This window comes from Rhinichthys klamathensis, unplaced genomic scaffold (genome assembly GCF_029890125.1).
Source record: "Rhinichthys klamathensis goyatoka isolate OS25496 unplaced genomic scaffold, OSU_Roscu_1.1 h1tg000004l_1, whole genome shotgun sequence".
In the NCBI taxonomy this organism is placed as follows: Eukaryota; Metazoa; Chordata; class Actinopteri; order Cypriniformes; family Leuciscidae; genus Rhinichthys; species Rhinichthys klamathensis.
The window spans coordinates 6,832,086-6,859,637 of NW_026606557.1; the positions used below are offsets into that span (position 1 = coordinate 6,832,086).

Consider the following 27,552-nt stretch of genomic DNA (forward strand, 5'->3'; position numbering starts at 1 on the left):
CAAAGCGGCATTTATATCGTACTGTAAACATGTAAATTCATATTCTTAAGGCCTTCCAAAAGTCACAGTCTTTGCTTTCTAACAATAAAAGCAGAAAGCAAGCAAAAATACCTCAGAGTATTTACACAATAAAGTTACCTTGATTAAGGAATGAATAATGTTCACAACTATGCAATCTTTGGTAATTACGGTTTAACAGCAAGACAAAGGTGCAGTAAGCGATTTCTGAGAAACACTGTTCATATTTAAAATTGACACCCAAACAAGCACATCCCGACCCAAAATAAACAAGCCCCTCCCATTGCTCCACTCCATATATATAAAAAATAGTTTTTCTATTTTTTCTCATGCAGTTGTGCTAAGCACTTTATTTTCCCCATCCAATCTGAAATAAATAGCTGTATACAGTTTTATGTCACTGTTCACCTCACCGGGGAGGTTTGCAGATCCGAGCGCTGACTCCAGCACAAAGTTTCGGTGGAAAAAGAGGTATAGTATGTGGGTTTCCTTAAACAGAACATTTGTATAAAACATCCTCTTTTCTTAAAATATGGGCCAATGACATGAACAGCCAAGTGTGGTCAGGCTCACAGTGAAGTGCTGTGGTTGCAGGCTGTGAGAACAGCAGAGAGAGAGAGAGAGGTCAGGTCAGCTTTGGTTGAGCTGAGCGAGCTGCACAGACGGTTGCAGTCTGTATGTTCCCCGGATGTCCTCAAGAGAATCAGCCAGGGATTTGAATGATGGACGCTGCCCAGGGTTGAAGTCCCAGCATTGCTCCATCAGTAAGTAAACCTGCAATAAGGATTCAGGCAATGAAGCTGCGATTCATAGGTTGTTCGAATAAACTTGTAAGAATTTTTGTATTTATGAATATATGTGCCGCTTAGTTTCACACTACCTCACGGGGACAGTCCCGAGGGCACGGCAATCTCTCGTTTTTCTCCAGGAGGCTAATAAGTTTAACTACAGTCATCTGACCATGGACCAATCCCATCATCTCAAAGAATTTCTATGGAAAACAAAGTCATACATCTATCAGCTTAAAGGGGGGGTTCAGAATTTTGGACATCGGGCCTCATTCCCAAGTTAGCCTTAGTGTTATTTATCAGTGGAGGCAGTTTTCTAAAATTTTCATCCAGTCGTTCCAGTTGCATAGGTCGCCGGTGCTAGGCTAGCGCGAGTCAACGCTAACTGCTAGCCTGCCTTTAAAAACAGTTTTACCTAGGGATGTCCCGATCGATCACGCGATCGGAAATCGGGCCCGATCACGCGGCGATCGGAATCGGATGTTACCTCCCGATCAGGACTCGGATATATGTAAATTAGGAGTGTAACGGTACATGTATTCGTAATTATTGAACCGTTTCGGTACGAGGCTTCCGGTTCGGTACGCATACAAACTAGGGATGTCCCGATCAGGTTTTTTTGCCCTCGAGTCCGAGTCATTTGATTTTGAGTATCTACCGATACCGAGTCCTGATCCGATACTTATATAATACATAAAAAAAGAATAAAGAAGAGAGAAAAAACAGATCCAGGATGTTCCTTATTTTTTATTTAATTCACCTTATTTTAACATTCAACAACTCTGTTAACAAACAGAGCACTTCTGTGAGGTAGCTTGAACAATCAAGTAATAAATAACATAAAATCTTCACTTTTGGACTTCAGTGCAAGTCAATAAAAAAAAAAGTCTAATATAAAAACAAATAGCACCTCAACTTAAAATACCCGGCCGGCATTTAAATAAAAAATAAAAATGTTTTAAAAGTGTATAACAAAATAATGAGAATATATATATACATTAGGGGTGTAACAGTTCACAAAATGTGCGGTTCGATACGATACAGCAAAAAGAAAGAAATGCCAGAGAAATGTCCTATTTATTAAAAGAAAAACTATTTTTAAATAAGTTTGAGTTTTCCTACATCTTGAAACTTTCAGGTTTATAAATGGGGGTCATCTTTGAAGGATGAACAAATAATGTGTTGGTAATCACATTAAAAATAACATTTAAATATATATTTATATAATATTTGAATTTTGAAGTTTAACATTAAATCCATGTTCATTCACGGCACAATGTTTCTCCTGGTTCCCACGTCAGCGCTGTTTTATCTAATAGAGATCTACGGTTAATAACGGAGAAATTTGAATCTCTTAGCACAGTGTCGCTTGATCTCGCGCTGCACAGATGTTGCTGGTCCGAACTGATAAACGGTCCGTGAAGCACAATATAATGAGTAGCGCAGTTTCGTTACGCTTTCATTACGCTTGCCATTTGATGTTGCGCAACGTTGTGGTGGTCGCGCCAGCGCGAATTTTGTCTGCAGGAAAAATGGTCCTAGGAATCGTTCGGTTTTACCCACTCCACAGTACACCAAAAGCAAATAAATTATAACGCCAGACTATCGATGTAAATGTCTGTTATCGGCTTTCAAATATGAAGAATTATCGTTATCGGCCAAAATTTTCATATCGGTACATCCCTAGTTTTTCTCTGTCTCATACTATACACGTCAATAAAATTGAAATTTTAAAATTGTTGATAATAACAACAACAAGAAATGTTTCTTGAGCAGCAAATCATCATATTAGAGTGATTTCTGAAGGATCATGCGACACTGAAGACTGGAGGAATGATGCTGAAGATTCAGCTTTGATCACACGAATAAATTACATTTCAAAATATATTAAAATAGAAAACAATTATTTTAAATTGTAATAATAGTTCACAACATTACTGTTTTTATTGTATTTTTGATCAAATAAATGCAGGCTTGGTGAGCAGAAGAAACTTTTTACAAAAACATAAAAAAAATTCTACCGACCCCAAACTTTTGAACAGTAGTGTATTTGGAAACTGTGCCATTCATTTCTTTATGTAAAAACCGAACATGATTGCACTGATTGCACTTTTAATACAATACAAAATACAATACAATACAAAACTTGACATAAAACCGAGACTTACCGAAGGAGGGCTTTGGCGATGATTACAGTTGGTCAAAATCTCATAGAGGGTCACAGCGAAAGACCAAACATCAGAGGCAAAGGAAAACTTGCTCTCCTTCAGGCACTCTATGGCATACCTAAAAAGCCAAGAAATGACATGTTTTGGAATAAGTCCTCTGTTTGTTTTAAGCCCAGAGATGAATTTAAATCAAGTTTTTTTTAAATGTTATTTATATGTCTTATGTGGTGTTTTTAATATGCTTTAAGACAAACCATGTGTAAATTCACAAGTCAACACCATTGCTGAGTATTCTCTCCTTAAAACTGCAGTGAACCAAAGACAGTCTCAAAAACACGGTTTGAAATCGCTGGTGTTTCTGACGTCACAAACTACCCTGTAACCAATCACGTCAACGATGCAATCTCTGAGCTGGTGTGAGTGAGTGGAGGCGGGGCTAATTTGCATATTCATAGAACTGTGTGTACTAAATGAGGCAAGGGTGTAGAGTTACATTCAAGCTATTTAAGGCATTAAGAATTTTTTTTAGGTTTAAATATGTCATTTTGGTGATCAAAGATGAGTTTAAGGGATACAATTATTGACTACAGGAAGACTTTAACATTCCAAAGTCCGGAGATAAACCTTGTGTGCCCCAAAAAAAAAATTCTTATTCAATTATTTTATTTTCTGTGGAATCATTCGATTATTCTAACGATCTCTGTGTCGATCGATAGCAAACATACTTATGCTTTCACTGCGTGACACCACATTATGTCTAATAACGTCCATAAATCCATTAGCAGACCATGTTTTATTGATAAAAGCATTCTTCAAGATGTTATCACCATTAGAGAACATTATCCATCTCCCCAAGCCTCTAGCTATTACTGCTTACCAGAACACAGGACTGTCTCCGTCCTCACGGACACGATAGTAGATCTCTCCTTCGGGAATGTACTTTGTCAAGCCAAAGTCCCCGATCTTAACCACACCTTCATTCTCCACCAAAACATTCCGTGCGGCCAAATCCCGGTGGACGTACCGCATGGAGTGCAGATACTCCATCCCCTACGGGTGCAGAAGTACAGATTGGACAACATGGGACAAATTAGAAGAGTGAGGACTATCAGTTAGCTTCAGTATGACTTTAATGGGTCTGAATTCCTCACCAAACAGATCTGATGTGCATACAGGAGACTTTGTGCGATTCCCAACCGGTGTTTAGGCAGGTACTCTCTGAGGCTTCCCAGTGGAAGATACTCCATGATTAATTGTACCACCTGTCCACCTAAAAGAAAATACCACATATGCTACACTATGAGTGTGGCATCACATTTTGCACGAGTAGATGACATATTTCCTATTGAATCACTGATTTGCTGCTTGCTATAGTCAGTGAAGGTGGAGTTGTTATTCAAGAGAGGGTTTTATTAGACACAAAAAACTGGATAAGACTCCATGAGTCCATTTTCCTAGAATTTGAAGCATGCATATTAGTAGTTTTGCTCACCCAGTTCAGTACAACACCCCTTGTATCTGACAATATTGTTGTGGTAAAGTGATTTGAGTATTTTGATCTCCTTCATCCAGGAATCGTGAAGGTTACTTCCAGTCTCTTGTTTCAAGGCCTTCACTGCCACATATTCTCCAGTTCCATCATTGGCAGGGTCATAGACGTACAGCATCACCTTTCCAAAATGTCCCTGTAAGCAGGTCACACAGTATTATATGAAACCGCCATATGACGGTAAGATCTGAACACAGTCTGAACACAGAAACCGTAAACTGACCTCTCCCAGATCCCTGATCTTCTTTAGGTAACGTTTGTAAAAGATGCTGGGGTCTCTGTCTGGAAGTGACTCGCATTCGGATGAAATGTCTGGATCTTTTGAGGAAGAGAATAGCATAACAATTTCTGAAGTCACAAACAAAACGTTTTTTTTACTTTTTTATATTTAACATGGCATTTTACAATCCAAATACTATAAAAAATGAATATAGTATTATTTCAGTAAAATAGTATTACCTAGGGATGCATCAACATCTACATTTTAGTCGATATTGATAATGATATTTGTTATGCTTGATAAACAATATTATGGCTGACAAAATAAATCAATATTCTTTACAACAACAACAACAAAAAAATCAGTTCCAGATTACATTTTTCATGCTTCAAAGACATAAACATTTTAATGTGTTGTTTAGTCCTTTTGTAACATGGGATAGAAAAACGTTTTAATCAGAAAAAAAGTGATATCATACTAATACAGTGATGCACTGAAATGAAAATTCTTGGTTTAAAAATGAACTTTTTGGACACACTGGGTCGAATACCAGAAATGCTCATTTTAACTGATCTTTTGTTCAGAATAACTGTCTGTTTTGGTTAAAATTTTGTTTTATTTTAACATATTTCTTACTGATTTAACTCTACACTTTTTCTACTTTTAATTAGCATAACTATAATAACATCTAGGCTTTAACAACAACTTAAAATATTGTATAGGCCTAACTTTTTTTTTTTAAATACTATACTTGTCTTACACTATACTTGAGTTTGACAGATACGGTTCATCTTGTGTCCCTAGTGTTACCTTAAAAAAATGTCTGTCATGTTTGCTCACCCACATGTCAAACCTGTATGACTTTCTGAATTCTGTGAAACACAAGAACATTGGACCCCATTGACTTTTACTGTATGAACAGAAAAAACCCCACCAAACTATTTTTCAAAATATCTTCTTTTGTGCTTTCGGAATGAAATGAGGAAGAGTAAATGATGACAGAATTCTAAATTTTGGGTGAACTATCCAACACCATCTTTAGCCGCCTTTTCTCCGTCTGGGCGAACGGTTCCAGTTACATTTCCACTTCAGCTTGGAAATGCACAGCATGATTACAAACTGACCTTGGCACAACTTGTCCATTGTTTCTCTGTAGATGGCCAAGAGCGCTATTTGAGTGACGTAAACACAAGTTAATAATAGAAATATCCGATTATCATCCATAACGTGCTCACTATTTACATTGCGTAACATCTGTAAACTCTTGCACTACCAAGAGCTCGAATCCATATCCGTACAGGCTGGACCGGTTTGGCACGTAATGGAACGGTTAAAGCAGCACTAAGTAGGAATTCCGTTTTTGTCAAACAGCGACCCCTAGAGTCGCTGTGGAGTACTTGTACTGTCGTGAATAGCACTCACGCAGAGATGGCTCGCACTCACGGCCGGATCCCCTCCCCCTGTACACCGGTACCTGTTCAGTAGGATGGACGCTGTAACGAGTGGAAATAAGGTATGGCCCCTTTAAGAGCTGCGCGCGCCCTGTTTAACTGTCGGCAGTCTGTATTGTATGTGCGCCTCGAACACCACATGTATACAGCGCCAGGTTATTTCTCTTTGATGCTCATTTTATCAGAATTTTATCAGATCTGTTTTTTGCCGTAAAGCAATTCATTACCTCGCGAGACCTGATATCACAAGATACTTCCTAACACTGAGGCTTGCGGCTCACAGGCACCAGGGGGGTGCGAGACGACCACCATTCAACACGAAATCAGTAATATAAACATTACAATGACTCCAAAGCTGTTCGGTTAAGGTAAAAAAAAGTTACTTAGTTCACCTTTAAGCAGCGAAAACGGTTTGGCCCGACAGTGGCAAACTGGCTTTAATGATAAATACAATAAATAGAAAACCCCACAGCATGCATGATTTCACTGCGTTAAAAGCTCACTTTTAATCTGAATCTCCGTTAGCTCTCTCAGAATGGTCCGGAATGACGGCCGTGCGGCAGAGTCGTAAGTCAGACAAATGCTGATAAAGCTGGCCAGCTCTTGCGATGACGGCACCGCCAGGCGGCTCTGCGTCTCATAGAATCGCTCTTTCTGTAGACAGAGGAGAGCTTGTGAGCAAACGTTGAGAGTGTGGGTTGTCAGGTACACAGCTAGAGGAAGCCGTACCTCAGGCAGTGTGCTGCCACTGATAGGAAGATCTCCGTTGTTGCAGATTTCCAACAGAGTTGCTCCAAAGCTCCACTGGTCGGCAGCGCTTCCTATACGGGCCCCGTCGGCGATACACTCCGGGGCGATCCACGGGATTCTCTCCACGCGCTCTGCACATGAAAACACAAACATATCAGACAGACATTTTCTGGAGTAAACGTGAGCGGTTCTTTCCTCTGCAAACCCTGCCATTCTGATCTTATTATGAGCTGGGTAGGTTTAGTGTGTTGCTAATTCATTGCTAGGGTGGGATCATAAACGGTTTAATACTTAGGGTTTCTGTCACTGTTTATTCTGGACAGCTGCTTCAGTGCTGTTTATGTGATCATCCTTGACATTCAAAAACGTGCTAGACTAAAGGAAGTGAGCATCACCATTAGGAAGTGGTTGGTTTGTAGCTTCCTGTTCTATCAACCATGAGAGAATCTGATGAAGTAAACAGTAGTGACAAGCGGAGTAAAGTAACTAGAGAAATGACACAGATAGAGAAGGACAGGATGTACTCAACTCGATGTACATTATGTGTGAATAATAACACAGTTGTTGGTTACCTCCACGAGACAGAGCCGAGAGAGAAATGCCTGGGTCACTGAGCTTCACAAAAGGGGATGAGCCCTCCTCCAAACCCTTCCTGACCACCAGAATATTCTTCCCACAGACATTACCATGGACCAAGCGCTTTGTCTCCTGTGAAGAACAATGTGATGGGTCAATCTCACAAAAAAAAAAAAACATAGGGATAATCCAAGGCTAGCTATGCATTAACAATTTTAACTTCATTTACATTACAGTAATGTTAACTGGTCTGATCAATAACGATACAATGCAAAACATTTCCGAAATATAAGCTTCAACTTCCTTAATTCAAACACAATTTCTAAAAACAATTTTTCTTGTGATTTTGATGTGTAATATCTGTAATTTCTTAAAAGGTTTACAAATTAACATTTTAAAGCATTTTTTCAAATCGCAGCAATGAGAATTGGACATATTTGTCAATATTGTTAAAAAGCATGTTCATGTAAAATGCATGAAAATGTCCTTTATTTATGCAAAAACTATTTCTTTTGATAATATTTAGGGGTGTAATATGACTTGATATGATTCTAAATTCAAAATTTCATTAAAAGTTTTTGTTACGTATATAAATGTCCCCACGACAAACAGGCCACGTTTTTTTTTCTTGTGTTTTGGGGTGAAATCGGATAGTATTCGTGTTATTCGTTCTAACACAGACTAATAATTTCGAATAATCAGAGTGATTTATTTTTGTCAATTATGGATGCAAGCAAGTCGCATATTGAATTCAACACTCACAAGATAGCAAAGAGCACTGGCGAGCTGTTTAGCAACAGTAAACTTCCACTGAGGAGTGACACGACCCTTCTCTCTGTGCAGGAACACATCTAATGGGCCGAACTCCACAAACTCCTCCACCATGATGTCTGTTCAAATAAAAACAGTCCAGTCAACAGATACATGTGTATGACGGATGGTAAAAAAGTACAGATTGTGCATAAAAAAGGAGCTCAACAAAAAAACAGCTATGACGACACATGCGCCCTTTGAAGAGGAAGTTAAAAAGGGCACACCACTCACTCTCAGATCCCTTGACTGAAACGCCATGCACAAAGACCAGATGACAGTGTGACACCTGACTCATGAGACTAGCCGTCTCAAAGAATGCCTAGACAAAAATGAGACGACATCATGCTTTTGCCATTGTTTTTAATCGTACAATTCCCAACCAGACAACTCTTACTAGCGCTATGTCCTTATGGCTCTGGTCCAGAAATTTAAGGACGACCCGGATGCCTTTTACGTTGCGGTGATTGTTATTGAATTCGTTGGGGTCATCCTCCAGTGAGCCGTGTATCTTCAGCCAGCCTGAGTAAATGTTGGTCCTGGTGCCTCGTCCCAGATGCTGCTCCTGTATCCATTAGAAAAGGTCAACAGGTGTTTCGTCAATTATGGGTATTTTATGAGCCAGGGCTTGACTTTTTTCTTACATGAAGTTCACATTTTTTATATTTTATTTTTGAAAACTATTTGCATAAATTTGAGAACAAATTACGACTATCCCTCAATCGTGATGTAATTTCTAACACAACTAAATATTCTGCCACTAATAAAATGACTGTACTTGAAAACAATGTCAGTGAAGAATCATTTTTAAAGTTAACTTAAGTTTTTTTTTGTGTATTATACAATATATTTTTTGTGCAGTTTATTTATTTATTTGATTTATTTATTTGATTTTAAACAATAAAACATATTGTATATAAAAATTAGGGCTGTCAAATGATTAATCGTGATTAATCACATCCAAAATAAAAGTTTTTTTTACATAATATATGTGGGTGCACTGTGTATATTTATTTTGTATACATATATATATAAATACACACACATGCATGTATATTTAAGAAAAAAATATAATTTATATATAAAATATTTATATTTATATATAATATAAATTATATATAAATCTATATACAGTATATACATGAAAATATTTCTTAAATATATACAAGCATGTGAATGTATTTATATATATAAAATAATTATACACAGTGCACCCACATATATTATGTAAAAAAAACTTTTATTTTGGATGTGATTAATCACGATTAATCATTTGACAGCCCTAATAAAAATACAATAACTATGTTGCAACATAGCAAAAAAAGAAAAAAAAAATATATATATCTATAAAAGGAGAAAAGGAGCGGGATGAAGCAGAAGCTTATTATTTTTCCCACCCCTTATATAACTCAAAATATATCCTTTTATATTCATAGCAAGATAACAAAGATAGCATCATTTTTAACACCAAACCAACTTTTACATTTTGCACCAAACAACCCTTCACCCTATATTCACATATCCCAATGCAATCAGTATTATAACCCACACTCACAATCACCTCTGTTCCTCTTCATATCCTTTTAATAAAGTGTTTTTATATAACTGTTTAATGTTTGTACAATGTTTTAACACCTGTTCCAAACCATTCCACAACCTCGCCCCACAAACAGTGATGCACATACTTTTTAGAGTTGTTCTTATTTGAAGCTTTTTAAAGTTGAATTCTTCCCTCAAGCTATACCCACCCTGCCTTTCCATAAACATTTTTTGTAGATTTCCCGGAAGTCGATTATTTCTTCCTTTGAACATGACTTGTGCCGTCTTCAATTTAACCATATCAGTGAACTTCAATATATGTGACTTTAAGAATAATACATTTGTACGGTGGCCGAGACAGCTCAAGGCGCTGCAACTGAAGCAAACACATGCAAATAGAAAAACACGCGGGCAAATAGAAAAAAACATCTTCACAGTTTCACAACACACGTGTGCTCCAAATACAGAACGTAATTTCCTCATTATTTACACCTGGGATGTTCCCATGACAACGCAGCACGGTGTCCATCAGCTGGTCTTACGACAGAAATATAATGCTGTTCACATAACGGATGCAAATACATTTTTATTTTTAGTTTACAAAAAAGCTTTTAAAATATGCGTTATATATCTGTGTGTCTCAACTTTAAAATTCTGGACCCTACATTACCTAACATTTCTTACGAAATTTTTCTTTATGAAAATTTAAACATAACATGAAACAATTTGTACAGTGTAACTGATGTAAAGATAAATATCTTTCCTTCATGTTTTTCTTCTTTATCTTTATTTATTTATTTTAGTTTCCAGCTCATTGTTCTTTTCTCATTTGTATTCTGATGACATTGAACATATTGTTAATACATTTTGTACATTGTATACAAGTTGTATGTCATAAAAAAATTTAATCTCTGTATGTTTTGCACAAATAAATAAATAAGGTATAATTTTAACCTGTAAGCACCAGCACGCATAGATTTATGGACGTCCAGCACGTCCCAGCCGGGTTCGTCACTTATTTGGTTCCCCTGGCAGACTGATCTCATGAAATGGCGTATGTATGACACGCCAATTCGTATTTCCATTTTTGGCGTGCTATCAACACGCATAATCGCTTTTCAGCGTGTTTATCAACGCCTTTGACTTAACGTTATATTACTGTATTATGCATATATAAATATATGACCTACCCCAACCCCGTCCCTAAACCTACCCGTCACTGGGGTTAATACCATTTATGAGTCTTATCCTACCATCCTAGGAAAAGAATTATCGCTCCACAGATGTAGATATAGATTTTGCTTCGTTTCGCTCGGACATCTAACGGCGTACACATACACGCGGAATCACTCGGACATTTAATGGCGTAGACATACACGCAAAAGATTTCGGCGTGGACATACACGCGGATATTTCAAAATGCGTATAGATAACACGCCACTTGAATTGAAAGTGGCGTGTATGTTTACGCAAAGTCATGATGTCATGTTGCCCCTGGAAACATTTCCGTTGTGGTCTGTGTTATTTGCAGCGCGTTTCTGTATTTGGTGGTGTTGTGAGTATTTGGAGCACACATGTGTTGTGAAACTTTTTATTTGCACGCGTTTTGTTGTATTTGCATGTGTTTTCTTCTATTTGCATGTGTTTTCTTCAGTTGCAGCGCGTTGAGCTCTCTCGGCCACCGTACATTTGTCTGTTCCCGATATCCAACGTTATTAATGATTCTGATTGCTCTCTTTTGTAATGTGCATAATGACTGTAGGTTGGTTTTGTAGTTGTTTCCACACAGTAACTCAAATATGGTACTCAAGTAACTCAAATATTTCTAATTAAACTGTACGTTTGTTAATTACTGGATGCTAAAAAATATGTTGTAAAGGTTGTTCATTAAGTGTCATTAAAGGCCCACTGAAGTGCCTCGGAACGCGCAGCTTTGCATGATGCGTTGACGTAATTTCCATTGTAACAGGAAGCTACGGCGGCGGGACATATTGAACGGCTCCTCCCCCTTTTCAAATAGCCAAGAGCGTTTAGTTTACCTCACAAACTGCAAGTCGTACTTGACAGCACCGTGGAAGCGAATCCGAGCGCTGATGAAACGTTGGATTCAATAGTAGACGTGTGAATAAATCCTAGCCATTTCATTCTTAACCAACGTAGTTGGAAAACGGAATAAAACTCGAGCGTTTGAGCAACCAAACTCACATCTCCAACCCATTTTGCTCTGTGACGTGTGAACGGTTGCTTTGGCCAGGTGGTATTTATAGCATAGGGGGCGGAGCTTTAGATTCTAGAGAGCATTCGATTGGACAGAGGCTGATGAAGAGTCCGCGGTGATGTCATTCAAATCCGTGATCCATTTTACCGGAAGTGAGAGACTAAGTTTTGAATGCTTATATATCCTAAATGTGAATTTTGTCATTGTTTTGGAACACACCAGCTTATTCATAACCTTGAGCCTAACATATTCACACTAAAAGCTAAAAAACTTTAAACATTTTGATTTGAGGGGGCCTTTTAAATATCAGAATCTTCCTGTGAGGCATGTTTATTTCGGAAAGATCCTCCAGGTCAAAAGTGCATAGTTGACAATATGACAAACTACATGTTTGATATACAAGGAAGTGTCTGCTTTCATTTTATCAGTGCAATCAGTTCATCAGTACAATCTGCCCAAGTGGAATGCATGAAAATGTCCTTATCAATGGTTTGGTGCTCGTGAGGATAAGTAGGCGACTGATTGTGTACAATCACATACCTTTGTAATCTCCTTGTCCTTAATTTGATGAAACCTCAGTTGGCTCAGGTTGAGGGAATCAGAGACAGTTTTAATGCTACTGTTTGCACCCTTTCTCATTACGAGAAGGTTTGATAACTCTGCAATGCAACAATAAAAAAAAACGTTAACAGGATGACTCACCAAGTGATAAGACCTCTGTGGAATTTTTCCTAATCAGAAATTCACTCCAGGGTGACTCAGACTGTAAAGTCTGCCAAGCTGAAAACACACACACACCTCCTGGTCTGGGCAGGCAGCACTTCTTCAAAGTGAAACTGTCTTCTCCAGACTTCAGCACGGAGGTCTTTAAACTAATGGTGAGCGCCTTTATGCTGATGAACTCTTGATCCCAGCCTTCCAGTTTGAACAAGGAGCCCTTGTGTGTAATTCGGAACTGTTTGTATATTGGATTTTCTCCTTCCTGCCAGAATTAAAGTCAAGCAGAATTGATTAAGAAGTAGCGATGAAACGACAGATGTTCTCTTCTGTATTGTGACGTGCATCCAAGTGAAACAGATTATTTAAAGAAAAAAGTAGCCCAGAGACTTGGTTCTATGCACTGGATTTTGAGATGTTGCAGTTGCTCTCAAAAGTGAGTTTGCAGGGGTGGAGGTTTATCGAATTAAAAGATTGGAGAAGTCCTGTATACGTCACCAGAGAGAAGTCTGCCCTACTTTTTCCGTTCAATAATCTTTTTCACTCTGTATAGTGACTTGGATAGTTCATTTTCACCGGAAGGTCCAGTTATGACATTTTGATTGTGCATTACGAGGTGAAAAACGAAACCTATGTATGGGTGACTTGTTTACAATAAGATCTATAACATGCATTTATAAAATAGAGAGGGTGAATTTCCATTTCAAGCTGACTTAAGCAACTGAAAAACTAATTATTTGTGAGACTTTTGAAGTCAAGTGTTCAATAACACCCAAAAGCACCACACCCAATCTACTGCATAATAATTGATCATTTAATAACTTATTGAATTAGTATAATTCATTCCTTTTACATTTGAAATTCTACATTGTATATTTTATGTACAGTATATTGTATGTTCTGTATATTATGGTCTCTATGGGTTTTTTTTGTGCATGTTTTATCATCTGCCAGGAAACAAATTGGAAGCTTCAAAAGTAATAATACACTCCGTAGGAAAAAAGGTGTGGGATGGGCTAAGGACAAAAGGCGGCAAAGAATCCCCTATCTAAAGAATTACCTTTGTCCGACTCAGAGATGCCAGGATTATTCGATGGTAATCCAAAACACTCCAGCGCACGATAAACGCTCCCTCCTCTGGTTCTTTCTTTAGTTTTTGGAGCACAAACTCATCCCTAGCATTGGGGAAAAGAGTGAACACGTCAATAAAATGGAAGAAGGCCACATGGCCGCACTGACTGCATGTGGAAATGCGAGTGACGTACAGTATGGGACCGTGCAGGTCATTGGTCTCACTGAGAACCACTCTGGGCGGAGCCACTTCGTGACAAAGGTAATGATGTGCATCGGTTGTAAGGCGGAAATACCCATCAAGCAGTGAAACCAGAGAGCGAGCCTGAAGACTGGAGCCCAAATGCATTTCCTGGAACACAAATATATGTAGGTGGGACACACATTATACAAAACACAAAAGATCGAAACTAATACCAGACTGTTTACCATTGACATGTTGTCTTGTCGACTGATGCTGACATTTACGCCCCGAATGGCTATCAGAGAGATCTCAGGGAAGTCACAGAAGGTGTTCCAGTTGTCCATTTCCTGTTCATCACATGACTGTGTCTCTCCGCTCTGATCATGAATGTAGTCATTAACCTGGAAAATGTGACTAATTTGAAAAGTACAGCCATAGTAGAGAAGAAGGTCAAATAGCAACTGTATCAACTTACCCTTTGTGCTGATAACTTCCTCCACCATATGCCAGTTGATCCAGAAACCTTGATCTCATAAGTAGGTTCAGCTTTTACGGTTTCCCTAGAGGGTGTTTGTGTTCGGGAGGCAATGAGGCACGACCCGCTGCCATCTCCATCAGGTCTCAGGTCAAGATGAAACACAGGGAAGGTCTCGACGCCAAAATGAGGAGCCAGACGCTCCAGCGTAGACAGATACTTGTACATGACCTCTTGCGATCCAAGCTTCCCCATGCCTACTGTGTGCTGCTGGAAACTGCTCACAAACTTCTCAAACACACGCCGAATACGGAACCTTGTCAGGAAGTTGTTCCGGGCAATGTGTCGGGAAAAAGATTGAGGGATGCATCGGAGAAAGCTGAAGGATGGAGCATAAACATGTCAACATGCTTGAATAATTGTCTATGTTGTAATGGCTATTAGCAAATGATTTAGAAATGCACATTTGAAAGTGCTTCAATTAATGTCATTCAATTATTTAATTGAACAACAGATTTAAAGAAATTCATATCATGAGGAATTAAGGACATTTTCCTCGACCTTTTAAAATAAGAGTTTGTTGTTTCATAGATGTACTAAAACATTGTAATTTACTCCCCAGTGAATAAAAGACTAGCTACTTATTGGAACTATGCTGTAAAAATGTCTCTTTCTGTATTTCTGCAACTTTCTGACATTAGATGAAGACATTTAGACACATGACCGTCCACTTTTACCCATCAGCAATGGCTATTCATTGTTCAGAATCGTGTTGCTGTGTGTAGCACATACAGCTATGAATTTCATTTGAAAATAAACAAAGATTTGCCTGGTCATTTTTTCTACTACCTTCGTGGTTTGTAGCATATTTGAAGGATGGGGCAGTTTAAAAACTGTATTTGATAGCAAACCTGTAGCTTGTGAGTGACTGCAGGAAAGCACTGTATTTCAATGCATGTGCAATGAGGGCATTCACTTAGAAGTCCCCAAGGCACAGTAGCAAAAAATGAGAGGGTGGAAAAAGAAAAAAAATACTTTACTAACATAATGCGTGGACACAGTGGAAAAAAAGTCGAATTATGTACAATGGGACCCCTTTAAAGACTATCTGCTGTTTTTGTAACATTCTTCAATGTCTTGTGTCTTTTATTTAACTTCCTCTTTAAAACAGCTTTCGGATCTTCCTCTGAACAGTGAAGAGAACTGAAGCCCACACCTGGTCTGCTTGGCCACATCCTGTAGAGAAGAGCCAGTCTGCAGGGCCGTGTAAGAGAGGTGGAGCACAGCCATACCCAGACACTCATTCTTAAAGCGACTGATCTCTTCCTCTCCCTTCACTGCATCCAAACATGTCAAGTCATTCACAAAATCATATTTCGCCTGGTAAGAGAATCAAAACATACAACTTAAAACACCATATCTTTTGGTAAATATGGACAATATATGAAGAAATTTTGGACATTGGTTAGACGAAAACCCCAGCAAAACACAATTAATTTAAAAAAAAAAGATAATTTTTGTGTTATTTTTATGGGGAAATTACATTTTATTTTATTACATGTTTTTTTCATCTCTTCTGTTCAAACTAGAAAGAAATATCTCAAAGGCAATGAGAGTGAATCTCTTTCAATTATTTTGAGTGACTGTAAAAATCACCTGAGCAAAGAGGTATTCCAAGGACGTCATCTCCAGGAAAGGAGACGTCACCTGCTCTGCTCCAGATCCGATTCGTAACGCATGACGAGTCACTACCGGTTCCTTTTCAGCTAATCCATGCCAGTTACGGAAGTAAAATCTACAAAGCAACAACATTAATTGATGATTTACACCAGTGGTTCTTAAACTGGGGAACGCGTGACAGAGATGTTTCTTCAGTGAAAGAACCTGAGGCTTTGAACAAATCAGGAGAGTCAATGATTCAATGACTCATTCATGAATACAGCCACTTGATTCCTTAAAGACTGAATGGATGAATGCATGAAATACACGCATGCAAATTAATAAAGTGCATATATATTAAATCCGCAGCGCATATATTTATTTAACTGAATCGCAGCCTTTGTGATTTCAGAAAAGCACCAAGATATATAATGATTTTTAAATGGTTGTAATATATCATGCATCCTTTGAAAATGGTCTAATGATTCGGTTCATTGATTCTTGTCCATGGAATGTGCCACTTCCGGGATTCTGCCGGTTACTTGATACAGGCAAATTGCAAAAGAGGACTTTTTTAAATAGAGTACTCGAATTTAATCGAGAAATCATGACAGCCCTAATTATCTCATAACATTATTTATGCCATTGTAATTGCATTAAACAATACATCTAGATGCAGTCTATGCAAGAATGCTTTTGTTGATAATGTTTCACTTGATTGAAATTATTGATTTAGTTTAATTTATTGCTGTATTTATTATATTAATAATTATATTAATGGAATTTTAAGAATTTGACATAAAGCATGACACATACGTACCGGTACATTTAATATGGTTAGAAAAACTTTGCCTTTATAAAGGTAAAAATTGCGCCTGAAAATCAATTTAAAGGAGAAAATATTTTCCCTTAATATTTGCATGTTCTTAAAAGGTGTGACTGCAGTCTAAAGCCGCATTTCCACCAAGATTACCCGGAACAATTTCTCTCAGGAACTTTGTTTTCCCCAGGGCTGTTGCTGTCTGCGTTTCCATCGCGGTCTAAAGGTATGTTCAGCAAGTCCCACCCCCGAAAGTTGCTGAACTTTGAAAAAGTATTAAGCCTACCTCGCGAGCAGGGACTTTCTGAGGGGGAAATTTTTACCCGTAACTTCATTAGACCCTCGTCCCTGCAGTTGAAACCGAGTGCCACCCCCAAAGTCCCTAGTTTTTGGGGAAAGTTCCTGCGGTGGAACAGCGGCTTAAGTGGAAAAAGAGGGTGTACACATGAAGATGTTAAATGCCCTAGGGGGTACGCCACTCTAAAGCGTTTGGGAACCACTGATTACACCATTACATCATGCACATTTGTGCGCTTACCATTGCATTGATCTCAACACATGCACACACAGTCTCATATTCACCTCATTCGGAAATGCACCAACAGGCCAGACTGGTTTTCCGCATTAAATTTGTGATTTGGACTGTACCAACACGAGGATGCAGGGTCATAGAGAGCAAACAAGGCATGACAGACAGGAGTGATCCCTGAGGGAGAAAGAAAATATTTTAGATCGCCAAGACCAAAAACAAGAAAAGGAAACTCAAGCACTTACTGGCACCCACACCTACCCACAGCCTTTGCTGCATCGATGGTGAGATCTTCAGCCGTCACCTCACCCTCCTTGTAAGACAGGCAGCGCTCTTTCTCTTTGGTCCAGAAGAGAAACACATGGACCCCAGGACCCTCACACTGTCCTGTGGACGTCCCTGCTCTGGATCTTCTTGGACGTCCTCGTCTAGACATTATACACTGCTTCTTCCAACACCCGCTTCAAAGACATGCAAGAGTGTAGATGATAAAAACAAGTTTTAGTTTAAAACACGTGTGCCTGGTTTTTAGAAATTCTTTGTATCCATATGGTTTCGAAATGTTTATACCAGTTTCAACACGTTTATATTTAAAGGGGTCATCGGATGCAAAATTCACTTTTATATGGTGTTTGCATATAAATGTGTCTTTGCAGTGTGTGGACACAACCACCATACAATGTAAGAAATCCATTCACTCCTTTTTTTTAATCCTCAAAAAGCCTAAACACTCTCAATAATCAAGCCGTTTGGATTTTCTGAGCAATATGATGTAATATTGCTCATGCTCCGCCCACGACCGCTGACGGACTGTCCCGTATTAGCATATTTCCGCCCTCAGCATTTGTATACTGTCCACCAAGGCAGGACTTTATGTGTCTTGTGTCAACACCCCCCATGGAAGAGAGGGGTGGGGTGAGCAGTTGCTCATCATCATTTAAAGAGACAGGTCGCTGTGAACAGAGCTTTTTATGAGGAGGTAGAAGGGTGTTGTTTTACACAACCATTGAGGAATTTTAACCAAAGTATGTTACAAACTTTACATGAAGACCCTAAAGAATCATCCCAACTTGTGGAAAATGGGCATCCGATGACCCCTTTAATTACTCTAAAAATAGCATAATTGTAACATCAACTTAAGCATTAACCCTCAAAAATGTATTTTAATTTAACAACATGTACATTCAGATTACATTTTTCAAGCAAAAAAGCTACATTCATATGTGGTTTGAAATCCTTTTCAAATCGCATTTCTGGAAATCGGTTTCAGTCTGACTGCTCTAATCTGATTTTGCATGTAATTTTCTCACGCTACGTAAAATGTAAACATGTCAGATGTTGTTATTGAAGCATGCTGACAGTCGCTGCAGAAACAAGGTTGTGTTGTCTTAAGCGCCAGTCGAGCAGAAAATTACAATAGCCTATAAATAGAGATATGTTTTGAGACGAGGACACATTTTCAGAGTATGTAAGTAGCCATAGCAACTTATTCTCTGAACATGACTTGCTCAGGAGGTATCCAGCACATGCATGGCATTCTGATGAGGCTCCAGTGGGTGTGACAGCACATATTAGGCACAATAATATACTAGGCTTGTCAGTACCAAAATTTCAGTTGTCTATACCAATACCAGTACAATTTTGCAAAAACTGAAGTATACCCATTTTGTCACGTCCGTTGGGTATCAAGCTGTCAATCATTGTAGTTTCCGATTCAATGGTGCATTTAAATTCGGTTGTCAATCCATAAACTTTCCAGTGTGCTTATCAGCATGACAAACTAAACTGGTATTCAGAATGTGAATGGGTAATAAACAGAAAGCAAGAGAAGAGCTGTCAAGGCTAAGGCTGTCAAGCACAAGCTCACTGAATTCTGCAGCGAAAACAGTTATGCTAATAAAAATAGTTGGCTTAATTGTACAATGAATCTCTTATTTACATCGAGTTTACTCTTTGTTGGTTATAATGAAAGGATTTGCGAGTGTATGACTCGTGTTCAACAAAACAAAACCTGGATTCTGACTAGCTTACCTACTAGCACATCTGATAGACCACTGCGTTCACACGCTCAACAGATATGATTGTGATTGGCTACAATGCTCAACGCTTGTAAAAGCTCACTGTAAATTGAAACCTGTGACGGTCAGAGAGTGCTCAAACAAACACGAACAAGAGCGTTTGAAAGCAGCCGTCTATCAGTGGGTACAGGATATACCCGATATTTGGTAGTACCAAAATCCAGGTACTGTCAACCTTATTTTTAGTACTGAGTTTACAGTAATAAAAATATCAAAGAGTGACTCACTAAAGTACGGCACAGAAAAAGAAGAAAGAGGAAAAAAATATTAGATCAAAGTTGGCATGAAACAGAAATTGTGATAGTCTTTTCTTCTCTATTGTGACAACTGACACAACTTCTCGAATGAGAAAAAAAGTAGGACGGGTCTTGATTTTGGGATTTGATTGTTGGATCATTGTCGTTTGCTAATTACTGCAATCTCAAGTGAGTGACAGTTGGCTGGAGGGGAGAGATTATAAAGAAGAGATGACATTGCGAAAGGGACAAAGGTTTGGCTCCAACCCGAATCAAACACACCTGACCTGAACAAGCCAATCAAATGCTGCATACAAAATCGAATACTTCCCTACTATACAGTATGTGATAAACAGTACACCAACAGAGATGTCCGAATGCATAGTATTTGAAAAACAGTAGGGAAAAAGTATCCGGATGACCTACTTCTTCCGGTGAGATTCTGAAGTGTGCATACGATGGACACTTTACTATCCCATGAGGCCACGGCAGAGGATTTATGAATGGCAGTGAAGCAACACAACTGACGCTGGTGACAATGTGACAGTAACAATATGGCGGATGTAGTACAACTAAATTTCATTCATACTACCCACAATCTTACTATATAGAACAAACCTTTTTAACGGTCGCAACGTAAGTTCAAATTCAAATGTGGTACCTACTCAAACAGTATGCGATTTCGGACAAAGTGACAAAAGTTCCAGCCAGGTAAGTTTAATCTGTTGTGGAAATTTTTGATTTTCATTGACTTTCAGCCGACATTGCAAAGGAATGTCATATGGTTTTATCATTTGCAGTCTGATGTGAGAAGGAGGAACTTCTCTGAAATGTATGTATGTTTATACACCTGAAGTGCAGGAGCGAGACACTCTAGATTAGAAAACAGGTGGGGTATTTTGAGCGGAAATTTCACAGAGACACATTCTGGGGACACCATAGATTTATATTACATCTTGTCATAAGGGGCATAATTGTCACCTTTAAAGGGATAGTTCACCCAAAAATGAAAATTAAGTCATTAATTACTCACCCTCATGCTGTACCAACCCCGTAAGACCTTCGTTCATCTTCGGAACACAAATTAAAGATATTTTTGATTAAATCTGAGAGGTGGATCACTCCTCCATAGGCTTCCTAAGGGAATGAAACTTGACGGCCCAGAGAGTCATTGAAGAAAATGTTTAAATATTTCATGTGCCTACAGTAGCTCCACTATAAGTTTATCAAGCGACGAGAATACTTTTTGTGTGGAAAAACAACAAAAATAACGACTTTATTCGACTATTCCATTACTTCCTTGTGGGCCTGAGACGAGAGTTTACTATCTGGTTTACTATCTTTGTGGAGACTCCATAGACGTAATTGTTTTTATACTGTACAAACTGTATATTCTATCCCCTTACACTAACCCTACCGCTAAACCTACCCATCACACAAAACTTCCTGCATTTTAAGATTTTGAAAAAATTCTGTATCATTTATAAGCTTGTTTCCTCATGGGGACCTCAATCCAGGTCCCCACAGTGACACGAGTCCCCATGAGTCTGTGTGTACATTCAAGTCCCCATTCGGATAGAAAAACATGTACACACATACACAAACACACACACACCTGCTCCCTGTACAAACATAAACATACATACACATCTGTTCTATGTACAAACACAAACAACTTAATACAAACGGCTGATTAATTCAGGAATGATGCAAGTGACTAAGTGTGTTCGGCTTGATTCGGCGCTGTGCAGACCGATCAGTCTATGACATCAACATTACGTAACGTTATATGTGTACATTTACATGTACAACATGTACATTATATGACATACGGTACGTTGATGTCATAGACTGATCGGTCTGCGCAGCGCCACTTCAATCGAACGCACTTACTATCTTTATTAATGAGTCATTGAAATATTACCTCAACCAATTCATTCAAAAATGTGAATTCATTCAGCAACACAGTGGTTTTTAATCCTGGTCATGGGGGACCCACCTCTCAGCACATTTTGTATGTCTCCCTTATTTAAAGTCTCCCTGTGGTGAAAATCAAGTTTTTAACGTTGTTTATATGTCCATGTGGTGTTTTTAATACGCTTTAAGACAAACCATGTGCAAATTAATAAGTTATCACCGTTGCTGAGCATTTTCTCCTTAAAGGTCCCGTATTATGCCCCTTTTCACAAGATGTAAAATAAGTCTCTGATGTCCCCAGAATGTGTATGTGAAGTTTCAGCTCAAAATACCCAACAGATCATTTTTTACAGCATGTTTAAATTGTCATTTTTTGGGGCTCAGAAAAACGCGCTGTTTTAGTGTGCCCTTTAAATGCAAATAAGCTGCTGCTGCCGGCACAGGGGGCGGAGCTTCATGAGCTCGCCAGGACAATTTCATCTCACGGAATGATGATAATATCAGAAACTCTCAGTAGCGGTGTTCATTTCGAGTCGGACAATAATGCCTACAGAGTGAGAGTGCTGTATAGAGATGGAACAGGTCATCAGACACAGTCATCTGCTTGTATGTATCCAAAAAACTCTTCTACTGACGTCATTAAAGAAGGAAGTAGAGGGATGTAGTCCAAACGGGCCGTTCGATGTAGGCGACTTCTGTTAAATAAAATATCTCGCTTGGCATTGAACTTTCGAGCTTTATAATTTTACAGATATTATTTATACTCTAACAACAACAACATTACACACTAACTAAAGTTTGAAACATGGGATCACGAAGAACGGGACCTTTAAAACTGCAGTGAACCAAAGACAGTCTCAAAAGCGCGGTTTGAAATCACTAGTGTTTCTGACGTCACAAACTACCCTGTAACCAATCAGGTCAACGTGTGATCATCAGTGATACAATCTCTGAGGTGTGAGTGAGTGGAGGCAGGGCTAATTTGCATATTCATAGACTCGAGTATAAATTAGGCAAGGAGTTACATTCAAGCTATTTTGAGGCATGGAGGCATTTTTTTCAAGGAAAAACCATTTACATATGTAATTTTGGTGATCAAAGATGAGTTTTAAGAGATGAAAAGATTCACTACACGAGGACTTTAACACACCTGACTGACCTGATTCAGACTATCAGCTCGTTAGGAGAGAGCTCCATGAACTGGGGTGAATTCCAAACAGAGCAAGTGAGCATCCCTATGCCCTACTCACTCTGAAGGCCAGAAGTGGGGACTTTGGAGTTAGCATCGCACTTGTGTGTCGTAACGTAGCCATTTGGAATGCACTTGAAGAAGGGAGCAATGAAAGAGCAATGAAATGTATGAAAAAATGTGTGTAACATATCACAAACAAAACAACTCGACGTATTCTGTTTATACGCCAACTCGAACTCTCCTGTCATCCAGTTTTAAAATGAATTGCGAGGTTTCGCAACCCTGGATCACATGACCATAAACGATAAAATGACTTCCTTGAAGTTACCATTGCATGTACCCTTTGCTAATTCCCCATTGAACTGAGTCTGTCAGATAAGAGAGACAGACAAAATGTGCAGAGCAGTGGGTCCCCAGGACCAGGATTTAAACCACAGCAGTAACAAAACACCACAGCATGTTGCTCAGAGTTGCACAACGGCTCTGTTGTGGCTTTTTAGAGCTATTTTTGTTGGCAAAATAGAGCAAAAACAGATGATATTGCTCATGTTGCCTGATCATTTCTTCCTCTTTACTACTAGTAGTTGCAGCAAGAAATAAACATGGGTGAACAACAGCAGAAGGTATGTTGAAAGGTACAATACAACTTACTAAAATGAATCCTGTCTCATGTATTCGCTCAATCAGTGTTTCAACCGAGGAAAGACGTCAATAAAACAGCTTGTAGGCTAATGTCACTTAAAGGTGCAGTGTGTGACTTTTAGCGACATCTAGCGGTTCGGTTGCGAGTTGCACTAAGGGCTCAGCCCACCGCTCACCCCTCCCTTTCGAAGAAGCTACGGTGGCTAAAACGGGACAAACATCGTCGTCTGAGACAGCAGAGAATAGCCAGAGTAAGCCAAGTTTCTGTACCACAGTCCATTATAAACCACATCATGGATAAAGTTTCAGGTGAGGATCAAGGGTCTTAATACATAATATAATAATAGTAATCAGCTGATTGTCTCACGAACGTAACCAGCACAGTCTCCCCACATAGCAAACCCATAATACAGCGAAGGAGAAGAACCACATGAAACTATACAACTATATATTTTTTCTAACAGGGTAGTAAACGTTTAGCTGGCTAATATGAGCTGTTACTGTGGCTGAACTGGTTAAAGCGTTAAGCCTTGTTTATACTCGACGCGTCCGCATGAGCCCAAAGGTGCTTGCGGCAAAAATGACGTGATTGTAACAGCGCGCGCGCCTCCCCTAGACACCATTTACTACACACAATAGGCTTTTTTCCTCTGATTTTGGAAACTCGATCGACTTAAAATGCTTCCAAGATCGACGGGTTGGTGATTCCTGTAACTGTTTTACGGACAATGACAAGAGTAGCCTACTAATCAGCTGTCTCACGAACTTAACCAGCACATTTATCCCCACATAGCAAAGCCATAACACAGCGAGGGAGAAGAATTAAGTTACATGAAACAATCCAACTACATATTTACACCACTGACAAGGGAAAAGTCACTACTCACGGTGTTTATGGCTAGCTTCTTCTAGCTTCCTGCGGCTTCTCTTTCAATGTAGTGACGAAACGCGCTCTGTAGCGCTGTTTGTTCGCTGTCGGCTACGGTAGAAACATGACATCACAATATGGCGACCTTCATAGAAGGGGATTCCCGCGCCTATGTAGATATAAATGCCTCATTCTAAGGTAATAAAAACATTACGGTTTATTAAGTTCTTTATACACCACTGAACACATAGTTATGGATGTCATTTTGCATTTCTGTTAATAGATACTCAAAAATGTTACACATTGCACCTTTAAACAGTACATTTAACTCAAGAAAGCTACACAATGTCCATAAACTCATTCGTTAGCTAGAAAAATAACTCTTAAAGAAGAGCATTTTGCTAAATATATGCACTTACATATTCATTATTACTTAACCTGCAAGTGATGTCTTCATTATTTAATGCTGTTTGGATAAATCGGTCTTGAAAACAAGTTTATTGTCGTTAACATTTTTTTATATTTCACCAACAAACTGGAGGAGAATTCAATTCTGTTATTAAACAGTTGATATAAAAATGCCTTATGTGCCATTTAAATGTTTGTACAACTCACTTTTACTGAGTTATAAGTTTGATTAATGAATTGATTACTAATTGATTATTTGTTTTCAGTTTTGGTTTTCGACCAAGTGCATCCTGAATTTTTGGGTGCGCCCCAGAATTTTCATTTCGGTACATCCCTAATTTTATGGAGACAAAATCTTAGTTTTTTAAACTTTACTATACTATAGGATCTGTGTTAAAAAATTGTTATATATATATATATATATATATATATATATATATATATATATATATATATATATAATTTAAACCAGATGATAAAAACAGTGATTAAAGACTGTAACTTAATATTTTTAATAACACATACATTTATCACATTTATTTGATAGTATTACTATTTAATTATAAGACTGGTCCAAATCATGAGAAGGGTTATTTATTTTTCATTAATATTAATTATTTTTTCTTTTGCAAGCCTTAAGAATATCTAAAAGATACAAACCAAATCTGCTTATGATGAAATTTAAAAAAATATATATTGTGTACAAGCATTTTTGTGTTCATCTCTCCTTCCCGGTGATGTAAACACGCTCAGGAAGAGTTTTTCTGTAATATTCTCCATTAAAAACTATAAAATATTTAAAAATATAACACATTTATTGTGACGATATTAACAGGCTACGTTTGAATTGAGGTGAAAATGTTTCTCTTCAGATTTAAAGATCTGACATAAAATTTCCTGTAGCTCAAACAGAAGATGACTGCGTTTGGAACAGTCATGGGTTCGATTTACCAAGCAAAACAAAAACTATAGTAAAAATGTGTACCTTGAAATCAATGTAAGTCACTGTGGATAAAAGACTGCATTTGCAATGTAAATTTAATGTAAATGTAGCCTAACATTAATAGCTGGCAGAGCTAAGATAGGCCTACACTCAGTGACAATATAATAAGAAATACTTTTTTTTTTTAGTTTTTTTTTTTTTTACAAACAACACGTTGTCTTTATATTTTTACAATTTTTTTTTCGTAGAGTATAAAATGGGACTTTATATTTTATATTATAAAAAACACATAGCTGTCTTTATATTTTAGGAAGGGGGTCCTCACAAGGAGATTACCGTATTTGGGGGTCCGTCAAAAAGTCTGAAATCTATAACAGTGCTTCTGCCCATTACTATTAATATGGCATGCTTTACTGATGTAATGGCCGGGGTTGGCAGTTCTCGGAACATTGTGCTCTTAGATTAAAAAAAAACTGACAGGTCATGTCGACAAATGCCACATATTACTAATACTAAACGCACGAATGTGTTTACTGTCATAGTATGTAGGCGCAAAGTGTCGACAAACAACCTTCTTTAAAAAAAAAAAAAAACATATCAGCTACTTCCTGTTTCAGATAGCCCTGATGGGCAACTTCTTGATCTCCTTTAAATATTAAAAATTAAATAATGGGTAAAAAGTATTGAAAACTGTTTATGAGGTAGCATTTACTTACAGGCAGATGAATGACGGTGTTTATTTCAGTTTAGTTGTCCTCCTATTACAGGATTCACATCTTCAGCCACTGACGCGCACAACAGACATTTTGCGTATTCTTCAGTCTCACTTCGTGACCTGTTACAAGTATCGGCGTCAGATACTGTAAGCAAGCCTTCGAAACCTTCGAAGCCTAGTGAGCTGAGCTGCCTACTTAGAAACGATGGGCAAACGAGAGGGGCGTGTCAAACGCGAATAACATGCTGTCCGTGTAGGCAGGTCGTAAGGTATTGAGACACAGCCAACATATTATATATTTTCTGTTTGCGTCCATCAGCTCTTCAAATTAAGAGTTCGGATAAATCATAGAATGTCTATTTTACTCTAAACACACACACATAATTAAATATTTAAGTATAGTGCATCACTTTTATTCAATAGACCTACTAATATAAACTAAATTAATTTTTAAAAAGAATGAAAATACAATAAAAAATATTTGTTTATTTAAAAATACAAACACAACACCAACACCAACAACACACACACACACACACACACACACACACACACACACACACACACACACACACACACACACACACACACATATATATATATATATATATATATGTATATATATAAGTGCTTGAGTTGAGTTGAATTGAATATGGGGGGGGTCCCCACCACAAAAATAATATTCACCATAAAAACATTTTTGGGAGGGGGTTGTTTAGTTGGTTAGTCTCACAATGTACAATTTATACAAAATATACAGTATATTTGATCATAATTTGCATAAATGGCATACAAACTGTTGATAAAGAATAATATATACACTCAATAAAGGATTATTAGGAACACCTGTTCAATTTCTCATTAATGCAATTATCTAATCAACCAATCACATGGCAGTTGCTTCAATGCATTTAGGGGTGTGGTCCTGGTCAAGACAATCTCCTGAACTCCAAACTGAATGTCAGAATGGGAAAGAAAGGTGATTTAAGCAATTTTGAGCGTGGCATGGTT

General features: G+C 38.1%; 1 protein-coding gene across 1 annotated transcript; it reads right to left on the minus strand.

Moving 5' to 3' along the window:
• Positions 1–330: 330 nt before the first annotated feature.
• Positions 331–26,696, minus strand: tyk2 (tyrosine kinase 2). Its single transcript, XM_056252653.1, has 24 exons — positions 26,543–26,696; positions 17,804–18,003; positions 17,596–17,719; positions 16,191–16,329; positions 15,751–15,914; positions 14,535–14,913; positions 14,305–14,460; positions 14,070–14,227; positions 13,865–13,979; positions 12,886–13,069; positions 12,628–12,746; positions 8,728–8,895; positions 8,565–8,652; positions 8,283–8,410; positions 7,517–7,652; positions 6,924–7,075; positions 6,698–6,848; positions 4,747–4,841; positions 4,467–4,659; positions 4,126–4,244; positions 3,852–4,024; positions 2,975–3,092; positions 899–1,009; positions 331–792 (listed from the first exon to the last, which is right to left on the minus strand). The coding sequence occupies exons 2-24, from the start codon at positions 17,976–17,978 to the stop codon at positions 649–651; spliced, it is 3,489 nt and encodes a 1,162-aa protein (XP_056108628.1). The 5' UTR covers positions 17,979–18,003; positions 26,543–26,696; the 3' UTR covers positions 331–648.
• Between the last annotated feature and the right edge of the window lie 856 nt (positions 26,697–27,552).

Coding starts and splice junctions, on each gene's coding strand:
- tyk2 (XM_056252653.1), bottom strand. CDS start 17,978: ATGTCTAGACGAGGACGTCCAAGAAGATCCAGAGCAGGGACGTCCACA. Junction 13,980..14,069: donor GACCTGCACGGTCCCATACT/GTACGTCACTCG, acceptor CCCCAATGCTAG/GGATGAGTTTGTGCTCCAAA. Junction 8,896..12,627: donor AGGACAAGGAGATTACAAAG/GTATGTGATTGT, acceptor TAATGGATACAG/GAGCAGCATCTGGGACGAGG.